The following is a 17,235-nucleotide window of genomic DNA, read 5'->3' as shown; positions in this document are numbered from 1 at the left end:
CTGTCCGCATCAGCTGACCACTGCAGGCGCACCGGACCCCCTTTCAGAAGGGACGTGATGGGAGCTGCCACCTGTCCAAAACCCCGGATAAACCTCCGGTAGTAATTCGCAAAGCCCAAGAACTGCTGCACCTCTTTTACAGTGGTTGGGGTTTGCCAATTACGCACAGCGGACACACGATCCACCTCCATTCTCACCCCTGACGCGGACAACCGATAACCCAAAAAGGAGACCGACTCCTGGAAAAACAGACATTTCTCTGCCTTGACATATAGGTCGTGCTCCAACAGCCTCCTCAATACACGACGCACCAGGGTTACATGCTCGGCTCGGGTAGACGAGTACACCAGAATATCATCAATGTACACGACCACCCCTTGTCCCTGCATATCCCGGAAAATGTCATCTACGAAGGATTGGAAGACTGATGGAGCATTCATCAACCCATATGGCATGACAAGATACTCGAAATGACCTGACGTGGTACTAAACGCTGTCTTCCATTCATCGCCCTCCCTAATGCGCACCAAGTTATACGCGCTCCTAAGATCCAATTTTGTGAAAAACCGCGCTCCATGCAATGACTCCGTCATGGTCGCAATCAGAGGGAGTGGGTAACTGTATTTCACAGTAATCTGATTGAGACCACGGTATTCAATGCACGGGCGCAACCCTCCATCTTTCTTCTTCACAAAAAAGAAGCTCGAGGAGGTGGGAGAAGTGGAAGGCCGAATGTATTCCTGTCTCAAAGATTCAGCTATGTAAGTCTCCATAGCTTTTCTCTCCTCTTGAGACAAAGGATACACATGGCTCCGTGGGAGCGCTGCTCCTGCCTGGAGATCAATCGCACAATCCCCCTGTCTATGAGGAGGCAACTGCGTCGCCCTAGTTTTACTAAACACGAGAGCTAAATCCCCATACTCAGGCGGAATGTGCAGTGCGGGCACTTGGTTTGGACTTTCCACCGAAGTCGCCCCCACGGAAACACCCAGACATCGCCCCTCGCACTGAGCAGACCACCCATCGAGAGTCCTCTGTTGCCACGAAATAGCAGGGTTATGGGTGCTTAACCAGGGAATTCCCAGCACCACTGGGTACGCAGGAGAGTCGATCAGATACAGCTGTATAGTCTCTTCATGACCCCCCCTGCGCACACATCCTAAGTGGCGCTGTGATCTCCCTAATCAACCCCGACCCCAACGGGCGGCTATCTAAGGCATGAACGGGAAAAGGTTTGTCAATAGGTAGGAGAGGGATCCCTAAATCTAAACAAAACTTCCGATCAACAAAATTCCCAGCTGCGCCTGAATCTACTAGCGCCTTATGCTGGGAATGAGGTGCAACCTGTGGGAAACACACAGTTATACAAAAGTGCGCAACAGAAAGCTCTGGGTAAGTGGGACGTCTACTCACCTGGGAGGCCCCCCCAGTGCGTGGCCTGTTGTCTTCTCCCCCGGAGAACCCTCCCCAGCACCTGGCCGCAGTGTGCCCTCCACGACCGCACTTGGTGCAGGAGACAGGCCCCCTCGGGCTCCTCCTCCTCCTTTCTCTAGCGCCGGCACCCCCGAGCTCCATAGGGCTCGGCTCGGAGATGCCGAAGGGCGGAATGGACGGACCCCCCTCGGGACGTCCACGGGTGGCCAGCAGGGTGTCCAGACGGATGGACATATCGACCAACTGGTCGAAGGTAAGATGGGTATCCCTGCAGGCCAACTCACGTTGAACGTCCTCCCGTAGGCTACATCGAAAATGGTCGATGAGGGCCCGTTCATTCCACCCTGCGTCCGCCGCTAGAGTCCAGAACTCTAGAGCAAACGCCTGTGCGCTCCTCCTCCCCTGTCTCAGGTGGACTAGACGCTCCCCCGCCGCTTTGCCCTCAGGTGGATGGTCGAACACGGCCTTGAAGCGACGGGAGAACTCGGCGTAGGAGATGGTGTTGGCGTCCATCTTCCTCCACTCGGCGTTAGCCCACTCCAACGCCTTGCCCGTGAGACAGGAGATGAGGGCGGAAACGCTCTCGTGTCCCGAGGGCACCGGGTGTACAGTGGCCAGGTAGAGCTCCACCTCTAGGAGGAACCCCTGACACCCGGCAGCTGTACCGTCATACGCCCTCGGGAGCGAGAGTCGAATCCCCCTGGGTTCCGGACCTGGGACTGGTGGACCGGCCGATGGGGTTGGCAGGGTAGGTGGAGGTGTGGGTACCCCGCTGGCCTCCCATCGGTGCAAGGTGTTGATTACATCCTGTAGAGCGGTCCCCAGTTGTCTTATCTGGTCATCTTGCCCACGGACATGCTCCTCGAGCGACTCAGGCGTAACTGCAGATCCTGCTGATTCCATTATGGTGTGTGATTCTGTCAAGGGGTGCTGAAGGTGGGTGTGGTGCATGAATCAGGCGCAGGACGCAGAGGCTCAGTCCAAAAGACGTAAATGTAAATGTAATATCACAGTCATAGTAATTAAAACTTTTCCTCAATAAAGCAGCTATCAGCAAAGTCAGTGCTAGTTAGGAAAGACAAGTGCAAACTGCTAGGTGTTAGTGGTTGTCTAACTGGGATAGATGTTTCTGAAGAAAGCAGTTGCTAGCAACTGGGCTGAGCTGGCAGGAATCTTGGAAATGTGGAGGTGTTTCTTGGAATGCTTTTGTGGTTAATCTACAGAGTTTCACCAACACAACCAAACATTGGCCAGGCTGACTACATTGCAGACTGACATACCAGCTAACCACATCATATGATATACAGACGTAGCATCTTAATTTGAGGCAGGTTGCTACAGCAGGAAAATAATCCTGCAGCAACAGGAAATGTAAATTATTATGTGGATTATAATTCATCAACATTTCTGTAGGAGTTGATTATGTTTTTCGTAAGGGAAAATCAAGTCTGAAATTTCATAGGTGAAATTTCAGACCTCAGGTAAGCACTCCTGCAACAAGATGATCAAATTAAGATCCTACATCTGTAGCAATCGGACGCCCAACAATGCAGCGTCGGCAACATAGTTGGCCTGGAACCAGTACCTTCCAAGTTTGTTTTTTGCATGTTAAGGTGTTTTTGGCTGGTTTATGGAGCGACCAAGTCCAGGCTTAGGCTGTGTCCCAAATGTCAGCCTGTTGTCTTTATAGTACACTGGCACTGCTAGTCATTATCGCCCCACAGAAGGCTCAGACAGATTTAAAGAGTCACGACCAAGTCAATCTCCTCAACCACTCCTAATTCCAGGGAGAACCTCACAACACAAGGCTACAGATTCATGTTAGCAAAGCTGGGGTCTTACACACACACACACACACACACACACACACTCTCACACACTCACACACACACTCTCACACACTCACACACACACACTCTCACACACTCACACACACACACACACACACACACACACACACACACACACACACACACACACACACACACACACACACACACACACACACACACTCTCACACGCTCACACACACACACACACACTCTCACACACACACACACACACACACACACACACACACACACACACACACACTCACACACACGAAATCATGTGTAGCTAGATGGGTGATAAATAATCATTTACAGTTTCTAAGAAGAACTCCAACCTCTCAGTATCCTCAACTCTCCGTCTGTAGAGTCCCTCGAGTGAAGCGCTGTCAGCAGCTTGGCCAGTGACTATACAGACGGAGCGTGTTGAAATATTAAGGCCGAGTTCGTCTCGCATCGCCGGGTTCCCTCGTTGGGAGGAGTTTGCACATTCTAATTTAGACCATTCTATTGGTCCTAGTGTGAAATCTTCAAATTCGCCCACACAGTCAGTCAGACCAAGGAGATCTACTGTACTTCAGACATGTGTTGTAAAAACACACCTGAAAACACTAAGGTGCAGTGACTGTTTACCTGTTAACTAGGGCCGGGACGATACCAGTATCGCGATACTCGTTAGGATCGTAGCAAGGAAATAAAACACGAAGCGGATTTAACTTCTTTAGGAAAACAGCCCTAATGTTGGAAACAAACATCATTATGGTTGTCATCCAGAGTCACATGTATTTATTTTCCAAGCTATAGCACACAATATTTACATACAGCAGGTTTTAAAGGACCAAAGAGTTTGGTCCGCTTGGTGTTTTTTATTTCTGCCATGGAAAAAAAAATATTGCGGTGCTGGTATCATCACATTCATACCGTTAACACCCCGGAAATACTCTGCCAAGCGACGCTGTCTGCACTAACCAATAGGAGTTAGTAGCCTGTCCTTTATCTATCACTGAACCAAATAAATGAATAAGTAGCCACGGTTGATTACTTTAAAACTATTATTTAACATATGAAGACATTGCAGTGTCTCTACGATAGCTACTGTACAACTAAAGCTTTGTCAGTAGAGGTCAAATGAGGTCAAATGAGCCACTACTTTTAGAGGTTTTTTGTGTTGATGACCTACATTTGGAATACTACTTATTTCATAAAATAAATAAAAAAGCACACAGTACTTTTCTGACCACAGCTTTTCGTGTACAATATATACCAGTGCAGTGTACAGTAGATTATTACGTTCTCATCAAGCGTTTAGCTGAGATTTACTGTAAGGCTCGTGATTATGATTATTATCAGAATGCAATGTGGCTGAGTAACTTAGCACGTAGATGTGGTGGGTTTACATTCCTTTGAAAGTGTTCCATTATGTGTTTTTGTAAGCATGACATTGTTACAGTTTCCTTTGAAAGTGTTCCATTGTTGTGGTATGTTTGCAGCGAGCCCAAGGCTGCCAAGCTCAGCCTGTTCAACAGGAATAATGCCCTGAACGCCTGTATGAAGACAGAGGAGAAGAAAGAGAAGGAGATCCAGTATGAGGATTCCCCGGATGGTGGCTGGGGCTGGATGGTCGTACTTCACTGCTTCCTGGTACAGCTTCTTCTTTCCTCATCTTTGAGTTTTTGGAGGTTCACCAAATGTTTATCTATTGGACATTTTTCTAGAATTGTTTGATATAATTGTTCATATGTTATACAATAATCTCAGGGTTTGGGTCAATTCCATTTAGATTCCAATAAATTCGTAAAAGTAAACCGAATTCCAATTCCAGCATTGAAGAGAATTGGAATTGCAGTGTACTTCCTGAATTGACTGGAATAGAAAGACAATTGACCCTGACCCCAACCCTGCATTTCGTAGTGTGGCAGATCATGTGCTCACATGTTGGTTTGTCTGTGTGTGCGTCTGCCTGCCTGCGTCCCTCTGTCTGTCTCTGCGTCCAGGTGAACATGCTGGTGATGGGGACCCTGAAGAGCTTTGGGATCTTCTTCGTGGCATTCCAGGATGAGTTCGGAGAGTCGGCAGAGCGTATCAGCTGGATCGGCTCTATCATGTCTTGCCTGCGGCTCTCTGGAGGTCAGAGTTCACGTGACATGAAAACACTCAGACTACTACTGTGTGTGTGTGCAGTGTGGTTGTGTGTGTGTGTGAGGTCAGAGTTCACATAAAAAGTCTGACCACATCACTCGTCCCTCTGGGTCTGGGGGGGTCTGGCTCTTGTGTTGCATCACTGACAACATCTGACGCCCGTCTGTCTTACTAAGAGCTTAGTGATTGGATGGATGAATGAACGAATTATGGGACACATTTTCACGTTTGTCTTTTTGTTCCTGTGTTAGGTCCCCTGGCCGCTGTAGCGTGTGCGAAGCTGGGTTACAGATTGACCTCTATAGCTGGGGCTGTGCTGGTCAGTGTTGGCTTCCTCATGAGTGTCTTTGCCACCAGCGTGGTATTCCTCTACATCAGCATGGGGCTGATTGTGGGTAAGTCTTCAGAGTTAAAAGAGGTTAAAAGAGGTTAAAGTGCTACCAGTGCTACAGAGTAGAGTAGGCCTGAGTCCAATATATGTGTAAAATACTTGAAAGGACTTGTCTTTAGGTATCTGATATACTTGAACTGTGTTTTTAATGAAGAAATCTGAATCTATGTCTGAATCTGTGATGATCACAATGTATTTGATCATAAATACACTGCATGACCAAAAGTATGTGGACACCTGCTCGTCAAACATCTCATTCCAAAATCATGGGCATTAATATGGAGTTGGTCCCCCCCTTTGCTGCTATAACCCCTTTGCTGCTATAAGGCTTCCCACTAGATGTTGGAACATTGCTGTGGGGACTCGCTTCCATTCAGCCACAAGAGCATTAGTGAGGTCGGCACTGATGTTGGGCGATTAGTCCTGACTCAGTCAGCGTTCCAATTCATCTCAAAGGTGTTCGATGGGGTTGAGGTCAGGGCTCTGTGCAGGCCAGTCAAGTTCTTCCACACCGATCTCGACAAACCATTTCTGTATGGAGCTCGCTTTGTGCACGGGGGCATTGTCATGCTGAAACAGGAAAGGGCCTTTCCCCAAACTGTTGCCACAAAGTTGGAAGCACAGAATCGTCTAGAATATCATTGTATGCTGTAGCGTTAAGATTTCCCTTCACTGGGACTAAGGGTCCTAGCCCGAACCATGAAAAACAGCCCCAAACCATTATTCCTCCTCCACCAAAATGTACAGTTGGCACTATGCATTCGGGCAGGTAGCGTTCTCCTGGCATCTGCCAAACCCAGATTTGTCCATCAGACTGCCAGATGGTGAAGCGTGATTCATCACTCCAGAGAACGCGTTCCCACTGCTCCAGAGTCCAATGGAGGCGAGCTTTACACCACTTCAGCCAACGCTTGGCATTGCGCATGGTGATCTTAGGCTTGTGCGCGGCTGCTCGGCCTTCAAAACCCATTTCATGAAGCTCCTGACGAACAGTTATTGTGCTGACGTTGCTTCCAGAGGCAGTTTGGAACTCAGTAGTGAGTGTTGCAACCGAGGACAGACGATTTTTACTCACTACGCGCTACAGCACTCGGAAGTCCGGTTCTGTGAGCTTGTGTGGCCTACCATTTCATGGCTGAGCCGTTGTTGCTCTTTCCACTTCACAATAACAGCACTTACCGTTGACCGGGGCAGCTCTAGCGGGGCAGAAATTTAACTAACTGACTTGTTGGAAAGGTGGCATCCTATGATGGTGCCACGTTGAAAGTCACTGAGCTCTTCAGTAAAGCCATTCTACTGCCAATGTTTGTCTATGGATATTGCATGGCTGTGTGCTCGGTGGTATACACCTGTCAGCAACGGGTGTGGCTGAAATAGCCGAATCCACTAATTTGAAGGCGTGTCCACATACTTTTGTATATATAGTGTATATATAGTGTCTATATATAGTGTATATATAGTGTGTGTATATATATATATATATATATATATATATATATATATAGTGTATATATAGTGTGTGTATATATATATATATATATATATATATATATATATATATATATATATATATATATATAGTGTGTGTATATATATAGTGTTTATATAGTGTATATATTGCAAAAATCTCTGAAGCTGCAGACTCTTATCTCCCTCACTAACTTTAAGCGTCAGTTGTCAGAGCAGCTTAGCGATCACTGCACCTGTACACAGCCCATCTGTAATTAGCCCACCCAACTACCTCATCCCCATATTGTTATTTATTTTGCTCTTTTGCACCCCAGTATCTCTATTTGCACATCATCTCTTGCACATCTATCATTCCAGTGTTAATACTAAATTGTAATTATTTTGCACTATGGCCTATTTATTGCCTTACCTCCATAACTTGCTACATTTGCACACACTGTATATATATTTTCTGTTGTATTTTTGACTTTATGTTTTGTTTTACCCCATATGTAACTCTGTGTTGTTGTTTTTATCGCACTGCTTTGCTTTATCTTGGCCAGGTCGCAGTTGTAAATGAGAACTTGTTCTCAACTGGCTTACCTGGTTAAATAAAGATATAAATATATAAATATATAATATATATATATATATATATATATATATATATATATATAGTGTATATATAGTGTATATATAGTGTATTTCCTGTATCCCCTCTCAGGTCTTGGTTTTGCGCTCCTGTACCAAGCCACCTCTGTTGTCACGGCAACATATTTCCGTAAGAGGTTAGGGATGGCATACTCCATCGGGCGGTCTGGGATGGGCTTGACCTTCGCCCTCGCCCCCTTCACTCAGCTGCTGCTGGAGCAGTACGCATGGCAAGGTACTGACACACACACACACACACACACACACACACACACACACACACACACACACTACATCTGTTGGGATGTGGAAATTATTTAATGATTCATAATTTCATTATGGGAATATCATAATGCTATTCTAGAATGACCCGTAACACCCCTATGCTCCTCCCATAGGAGCTCTGCTGATCCTGGGAGGCCTGATGTTAAACCTGGTGGCCTCTGGGATGCTGCTAAGACCCATCCACGTGAAGCCTGCACCACCCCCTTCCTCATCTTCATCCATCCAAAAAAGCCCTCTGATTGGTCCAGAGAAGGACAAGGACCGCCCTCAGAATGGATGCTGCTTTAACGGATCCACACCGTTAACCAATGGCATCGCCAAATCAGACTCTTCTCCTTCCACTCCACCACCCCTGCACTGGGACACTGAGACCCCAGAGAAGGTCTCCACACCTGGGCTTGGTCAGAGCAACTACAGCCCCCCACCACCAAACCCTGAACTGACAAAGCTGGTCCAAAACGGGCATGTTCAGGAGGCATCCCCCACCACGACCACCATAGACAGCCCCAGCCCCATGGAACAGAATGGTACCATTAGCCTAAACGGTCCCGCTGTGTTTGGGTTCTCCTCGCCGAACGGCACCACCACCACCACCGTGGACGACCCCATCCCACCGACCGTGAACAAGAACAGAGTCCTGGACTTCTCCCTGTTGAAGAACCCCTTCTTCTGCATCTACACCTGGTCCGTGGTGTTCAGCCAGCTAGCATACTTTATCCCCTACTTCCACCTGTCTGCCCGGGCCAGGAACCTGGGCATCGGGGCCATGGACGCTTCCTTCATCATCTCTGTGGCAGGTGAGTCTCAGACAGTCGAAACATGATCAACCTTTCCCTGAGACAAGGCTGCAGGGATTAGGACACCATACTGGGCAAGTAGTCAACCCACAGAATCTCTCCTTTTTCACTACATTTCCGCAGTGCAAACAAGCAAGGATGGTGACCAAAAAAGACAACAATCTCTCAGAATACTCATACTTGTACCCTTGATGATTAAACAGTTGAATTTGATTGTACCTTGTTGAATATAGAGTAGCAATAACGCCATCCCTAGTAGACAGGAGTATTGTGTTTGTTGTGAACAAGACACCTATTTGACCTCATGACCAACCAAGGGAGAATAATGGTGTAGATAATGGGGGACATTTTAAAACGCATTTCCTGCAATTCTACACAATTTGACATTAGTCATTATACCTCTCTAGAGGGGTATATGGCAGGGTATATGGACGGGGCTATATGGACGGGGCTATATGGACGGGGCTATATGGACGGGGGCTATATGGACGGGGCTATATGGACGGGGCTATATGGACGGGGGCTATATGGACGGGGCTATATGGACGGGGCTATATGGACGGGGCTATATGGACGGGGGCTATATGGACGGGGCTATATGGACGGGGCTATATGGACGGGGCTATATGGACGGGGCTATATGGACGGGTATTTTGAGGGCTATACGGAGTGCTATATGGAGGGTGTACAGTGCATTCGGTAAGTATTCAGACCCCTTGACTTTTTCCACATTTTGTTACGTTACAGCCTTATTATAAAAATTGATTAAAATATATATCCTCATCAATCTACACACAATTCCCCTTTAATGACAAAGCAAAATAGGTTTTTAGAAATGTTAGCAAAAATACCTTATTTACATAAGAATTCAGACCCTTGAGACTCGAAATTGAGCTCAGGTGCATCCTGTTTCCATTGATCATCCTTGAGATGTTTCTACAACTTGATTGGAGTCCAGCTGTGGTACATTCAATTGATTGGACATGATTTGGAAAGGCATATACCTGTCTATATAAGGTCCCACAGTTGACAGTGCATGTCAGAGCAAAAACCAAGCCATGAGGTCGAAGGAATTGTTCCGAGACAGGATTGTGTCGAGGCACAGATCTGGGGAAGGGTACCAAAACATTTATGCAGCATTGAAGGTCCCCAAGAACACAGTGGCCTCCATCATTCTTAAATGGAAGAAGTTTGGAACCACAAAGACTATTCCTAGAGCTGGCCGCCCGGCCAAACTGAGCAATTGGGGAGGTAACCAATAACCTGATGGTCACTATGACAGAGCTCCAGAGTTCCTCTGTGGAGATGGGAGAACCTTCCAGAAAGACTCTCTCTGCAGCACTCCACCAATCAGGCCTTTATGGTAGAGTGGCCAGACGGAAGCCACTCCTCAGTAAAAAGCACATGACATCCCGCTTGAAGTTTGCCAAAAGGCACATAAAATACTTTCAGACCATGAGAAACAAGATTCTCTGGTCTGATGAAACCAAGATTGAACTCTTTGGCTTGAATGCCAAGCGTCACGTCTAGAGGAAACCTGGCACCATCCCTATGGTGAAGCATGGTGGTGGCAGCATTATGCTGTGGGAATGTTTTTCAGCGGCAGGGAGACTAGTCAGGATCGAGGGAAAGATGGACGGAGCAAACTACAGAGAGATCCTTGATGAAAACCTGCTCCAGAGCGCTCAGGACCTCAGCCAAGACAACGCAGGAGTGGTTTCGGGACAAGTCTCTGAATGTCCTTCAGTGGCCCAGCCAGAGCCTGGACTTGAACCCGATCTAACATCTCTGGAGAGACCTAAAAATAGCTGTGCAGCAACACTCCCCATCCAACCTGACAGAGCTTGAGAGGATCTGCAGAGAAGAATGGGAGAAACTCCCCAAATACAGGTGCCAAGCTTGTAGCGTCATACCCAAGAAGACTTGAGGCTGTAAAGGGTACTGAGTAAAGGGTCTGAATACTTATGTAAATGTGATATTTCCGTTTTTTTGTTTCGTTCTTTATTCTAAAAACCAGTTTTTTCTTTGTCATTATGGGGTATTGTGTGTAGATTGATGAAGAGAAAAAAACAATTTAGTCCATTTTAGAATAAGGCTGTAACGTAACAAACTGTGGAAAAAGTCAAGGGGTCTGAATACTTTCCGAATGCACTGTATGGAGGGGTATTTTAAGGGGTATTTTGAGGGCTATATGGAGGGGTATTTTGAAAACCCAGTGTAAGTGGAAGGATAAGTAACCATCATCATTAAGGTATTTGAAGGCAAATATAACAAATTCACAAAATATGAAGACTGAGTTGCATTATAATGAAGCACACATGCATATTTATTCATATTAAGAAGACACAAAAGATGAAGACTGAGTTTTATTATAGACGACGTGGTGCTGTTTTGGTGCCTTCGTTTTAGCCTGCCAGAGGTGCCGGTTCAGCGCCAGAAGACGACATGGTACTGTTTTGGTGTGTTCGTTTTAGCCTGCCAGAGGTGCCGGGTCAGCGCCAGAAGACGACATGGTACTGTTTTGGTGCGTTCGTCTTAGCCTGCCAGAGGTGCCGGGTCAGCGCCAGAAGACGACGTGGTACTGTTTTGGTGTGTTCGTTTTAGCCTGCCAGAGGTGCCGGGTCAGTTTTCATCTCATAATTTTTTTTTATTCCAGCCAACGGGAAAACCAGAACAGGCTTTCCATCTTTGTCCTCTTCAAGTCTGACCCAGATTGACAGCGCTCTGACCCAATGAGAATGGAGGGATAACCAAGGGTGGCCAATCATATTTCAGGGGAGGCTGGTGCCACTTCGGGCCCTCACCCTCCTCTCCTCGTACCGCCCCTGACTGAAATTAGTTGGGGAGGAGCGCGAATAGACAGAGTCTATAGACCTGCTGCTGAGCGGAGGAGACGCAGTGCGTCCGAACAGGGCCGGACTAACGCATTTGGGACCCCGGGGGACTTACCCCCAACCAAACAGCTAAATTCCTGCATTTCAACACATTTTGCCATGGGGCAGGGAGAAAGTTTTGTAGTTTGATAATGCTGTTCTACACATTTTGTCATGAGGCTGAGAGAAAATGTAGCAGTTTTAAAGCAAATTTCCTGCAATTCTACACATTTTGCCATGGGGCAGAGAGAGAAATGGACTGTTTTATAGCCCATCTCATGCTATTCTTCACATTTTGCCATGAGGATGATATAACATTTTGCCATTTTAAAGCAAATTCTCTGCAATTCTACACATTTTGCCTTTTCTTATGATGTGTTCAAATGCTATCTGGGGAGGCCCCCGCCCTTAAATCAGTTATTGTGGGGGACGAATCGACTTGTTCTGAATATTGGGGGTGGGGATACAGTGCCTTGCAAAAGTATTCATCCCCCTTGGCGTTTTTCCTATTTTGTTGCATTACAACCTGTTATTTAAATGGATTTTTATTTGGATTTCATGTAATGGACATACACAAAATAGTCCAAATTGGTGAAGTGAAATGAAAAAAAGAACTTGTTTCAAAAAATTATACAAAATAAATAACGGAAAAGTGGTGCGTGCATATGTATTCACCCCCTTTGCTATGAAGCCCCTAAATAAGATCTGGTGCAACCAATTACCTTCAGAAGTCACATAATTAGTTAAATAAAGTCCACGTGTGGAATCTAAGTGTCACATGATCTGTCATATGATCTCAGTATATATACACCTGTTCTGAAAGGCCCCAGAGTCTGCAACACCACTAGGCAAGGGGCACCACCAAGCACCATGAAGACAAAGGAGCTCTCCAAACAGGTCCGGGACAAAGTTGTGAAGAAGTACAGATCAGGGTTGGATTATAAAAAAATATCAGAAACTTTGAACATCCCACGGAGCACCATTGAATCCATTATAAAAAAATGGAAAGAATATGGCACCACAACAAACCTGCCAAGAGAGGGCCGCCCACCAAAACTCACGGACCAGGCAAGGAGGGCATTAATCAGAGAGGCAACAAAGAGACCAAAGATAACCCTGAAGGAGCTGCAAAGCTCCACAGCGGAGATTGGAGTGTCTGTCCATAGGACCACTTTAAGCCGTACACACCACAGAGCTGGGCTTTACGGAAGAGTGGCCAGAAAAAAGCCATTGCTTAAAGAAAAAAATAAGCAAACATGTTTGGTGTTCGCCAAAAGGCATGTGGAAGAGTCCCCAAACATATGGAAGAAGGTACTCTGGTCAGATGAGACTAAAATTGAGCTTTTTGGCCATCAAGGAAAACGCTATGTTTGGCGCAAACCCAACATCTCTCATCACCCCGAGAACACTATCCCCACAGTGAAGCATGGTGTTGGCAGCATCATGCTGTGGGGATGTTTTTCATCAGCAGGGACTGGGAAACTGGTCAGAATTGAAGGAATGATGGATGGCGCTAAATACAGGGGAAATTCTTGAGGGAAACCTGTTTCAGTCTTCCAGAGATTTGAGACTGAGGTTCACCTTCCAGCAGGACAAAGACCCTAAGCATACTGCTAAAGCAACACTTGAGTGGTTTAAGGGGAAACATTTAAATGTCTTGGAATGGCCTAGTCTAAGCCCAGACCTCAATGCAATTGAGAATCTGTGGTATGACTTAAAGATTGCTGTACACCAGCGGAACCAATCCAACTTGAAGGAGCTGGAGCAGTTTTGCCTTGAAGAATGGGCAAAAATCCCAGTGGCTAGATGTGCCAAGCTTATAGAGACATACCCCAAGAGACTTGCAGCTGTAATTGCTGCAAAATGTGGCTTTACAAAGTATTGACTGGGGGGTTGAATAGTTACGCACACTCAAGTTTTCTGTTTTTTTTGTTTTATTTCTTGTTTGTTTGAAAATAAAAAATATTTTGCATCTTCAAAGTGGTAGACATGTTGTATAAATCAAATGATACAAACTCCCAAAAAAATCCATTTTAATTCCAGGTTGTAAGGCGACAAAATAGGAAAAATGCCAAGGGGGGGTGAATACTTTCACAAGCCACTGTATGTCCCCCCATCCCCCCCATGTGACCAACAGACCATGACTGACAAAGTAATTGATCCAAACAACGTCAAGCTATTGGCAGTCAATCCGGAAAGCCAGTACAGGAATTGAATGAGCCGAGTGTTCCACAATATTTCTATGAAAATGTCCAGTTTTCCCGTATGCCTAGTCAGAGGTAGAACCAGCCCAGCTGACTAGCTCGTTTTCTTTACAGTGGTTGTGAGACAAATTTTATTTTTTAGAAATGACGCAAACTATAAACTTCAAATGTGTCGTTTTCTGTGCACTGAGTTTTTAGAGGTAGAACCAGCTTTCTGTTGCAGTTGTGGTTGGACAGATTTTTAGAAGCAGTTTTTAGAAGTGAGGCAAAAGAAGACCTCGGCTAGTCAACTTGTTCTTCTTGTATTAATTATTTGTAGCAGCTCATACTCAGACCATAGCTGCAGTAGTCTTAAGTAACACGTTCCTATATAAAAACCTGAACTTTGGCCCAGTGGCCCGAGCCGTCCGGTTCAGCTCAGTAGTATCCCATTGATGAGGCTGGGGCCACGTATGATTACCAGGCTTGCATCCCAAATAGGGCCCTGGTCAAAATGTGTGCACTAAATAGAGGCATCTTTCTCCAACAACCGGACCGCTAGCCTGCCTGTACACACATGCATACTGTAGCTAAAGCCGGATGGCTGAATGTGCTTTGAACAATTCAAGTACACACATTTACATTTGAGTGTAATTTAGCAGACGCTCTTGGAGTACCATGTTAGTAGGTGATATGGAGCTGTGCAACACTGCTTGGTATGGCAACTGCATCGCCCTCGATAACGTGGTGCGGACAGCCCAGTACATCACTGGCACCGAGCTCCCTGCCATCCACGACCACTATATCAGGCGGTGTGAAAGGAATGCCCGGAAAATTGTTAGACTCGAGCCACCCAAGCCATAGACTGTTCTCTCTGCTTCCGAACAGCAAGCGGTACCGGAGCATCAAGTCTGACACCAACAGGCTCCTGAACAGCTTCTAACCCCAAGCCATAAGACTGCTGAATAGCTAACAAAATGGCTACACTGACTATCTGAGTTGATCCTTCAAGTGTTAATGTCACGTGCACAAGTACAGTGAAATGCCTTTCTTGCAAGCTCCAAACCCGACAATGCAGTTATCAATATCAAATCAAATGTTATTTGTCACATGCGCCGAATACAACAGGTGTAGTAGACCTTACCGTGAAATGCGTACTGACAAGCCCTTAACCAACAATGCAGTTTTAAGAAAATAAGAGTTAAGAAAATATTAACTAAATAAGCTAAAGTATAAAATAAAAAGTAACACAATAAAATAACTATAATGAGGCTATATACAGGGGGTACCGGTACCGAGGCAATGTGCGGGGGCACAGGTTAGTCCAGGTAATAATGAGGCTATATACAGGGGGTACCGGTACCGAGGCAATGTGCGGGGGTACAGGTTAGTCCAGGTAATAATGAGGCTATATACAGGGGGTACCGGTACCGAGGCAATGTGCGGGGGCACAGGTTAGTCCAGGTAATAATGAGGCTATATACAGGGGGTACCGGTACCGAGGCAATGTGCGGGGGCACAGGTTAGTCCAGGTAATAATGAGGCTATATACAGGGGGTACCGGTACCGAGGCAATGTGCGGGGGTACAGGTTAGTCCAGGTAATAATGAGGCTATATACAGGGGGTACCGATACCGAGGCAATGTGCGGGGGTACAGGTTAGTCCAGGTAATGATGAGGCTATATACAGGGGGTACTGGTACCGAGGCAATGTGCGGGGGTACAGGTTAGTCCAGGTAATAATGAGGCTATATACAGGGGGTACCGGTACCGAGGCAACACACACACACACACACATATACACACACACGCACATATACACACACACGCACATATACACACACACACACACATACACACACACGCACACACGCACACACACACACACACACACACACACACACACACACACACACACACACACACACACACACACACACACACACACACACACACACTAGGGCCGGGACCATACCAGTATTGTGATACTCGTTAGTATCGGGGCAAGGAAACAAAACACGAAGCGGATTTAACTTCTGTAGGAACACAGCCCTAATGTGGGAAAAGTACATCATTATAATAATAATAATATGCCATTTAGCAGACGCTTTTATCCAAAGCGACTTACAGTCATGCGTGCATACATTTTTGTGTATGGGTGGTCCCGGGGATCGAACCCACTACCTTGGCGTTGCAAGCGCCGTGCTCTACCAGCTGAGCTACAGAGGACCATTATGTTGTCATACAGCAGGGTTTTAAAGGACCAAAGAGTTTGGTCTGCTTGGTGTTTGATTTTCTGCTATGGAAAATTAATTGCAATACTTGTATCGTCCCAGCCCTAACACACACACACACACACACACACACACACTTAATTTGCTCACACACACATATAACACACACACACATTCATATTGACTCTACACACACGCACACACACTCACATAAAATCATCGTATAAGCTGCTGCTACTCTGTTTTATCGTGTATCCTGATGCCTTAGTCACCTTACCCCTATACATATCGAACCATCCCACTCATGTATCCCTGCACGTTGTAATATGGTGTTGGAACTGACCCTGGAACTGTCCCTGTATATAGCTACTGACCCTGGAACTGTCCCTGTATATAGCTACTGACCCTGGAACTGTCCCTGTATATAGCTACTGACCCTGGAACTGACTCTGTATTTTATTGTTATTTTTTTATTTCACCTTTATTTAACCAGGTAAGCCAGTTGAGAACAAGTTCTCATTTACAACTGAGACCTGGCCAAGATAAAGCAAAGCAGTGCGATAAAAACAACAACACAGAGTTACATATGGGGTAAAACAAAACATAAAGTCAAAAAATACAACAGAAAATATATATTCAGTGTGTGCAAATGTAGCAAGTTATGGGGGTAAGGCAATAAATAGGCTATAGTGCAAAATAATTACAATTAGTATTAACACTGGAATGATAGATGTGCAAGAGATGATGTGCAAATAGAGATACTGGGGTGCAAATGAGCAAAATAAATAACAATATGGGGATGAGGTAGTTGGGTGGGCTAATTTCAGATGGGCTGTGTACAGGTGCAGTGATCGGTAAGGTGCTCTGACAACTGATGCTTAAAGTTAGTGAGGGAGATAAGAGTCTCCAGCTTCAGAGATTTTTGCAATTCGTTCCAGTCATTGGCAGCAGAGAACTGGAAGGAATGGCG

General features: G+C 45.9%; 1 protein-coding gene across 1 annotated transcript in view; it reads left to right on the top strand.

Annotated features, from left to right (window-relative positions):
- Nucleotides 1-4,645: 4,645 nt before the first annotated feature.
- LOC311149473 (monocarboxylate transporter 5-like) overlaps nucleotides 4,646-17,235 on the top strand; it is a gene marked incomplete at both ends in the record, with an annotated part of 35,211 nt that continues 22,621 nt past the window's right edge. The window contains 6 exons of the mRNA XM_084186668.1: nucleotides 4,646-4,650; nucleotides 4,754-4,904; nucleotides 5,258-5,390; nucleotides 5,654-5,797; nucleotides 7,967-8,128; nucleotides 8,292-8,975. Coding sequence (XP_084042794.1) covers nucleotides 4,646-4,650; nucleotides 4,754-4,904; nucleotides 5,258-5,390; nucleotides 5,654-5,797; nucleotides 7,967-8,128; nucleotides 8,292-8,975 — 1,279 coding nt within the window. The remainder of the gene's footprint in view (nucleotides 4,651-4,753; nucleotides 4,905-5,257; nucleotides 5,391-5,653; nucleotides 5,798-7,966; nucleotides 8,129-8,291; nucleotides 8,976-17,235) is intronic.

Source organism: Coregonus lavaretus (assembly GCF_964263955.1).
Source record: "Coregonus lavaretus genome assembly, chromosome: 22".
Taxonomy (NCBI): Eukaryota; Metazoa; Chordata; class Actinopteri; order Salmoniformes; family Salmonidae; genus Coregonus; species Coregonus lavaretus.
The sequence above is the reverse complement of the archived record's forward strand: the minus strand, read 5'-3'. Positions and strand labels throughout refer to the sequence as shown.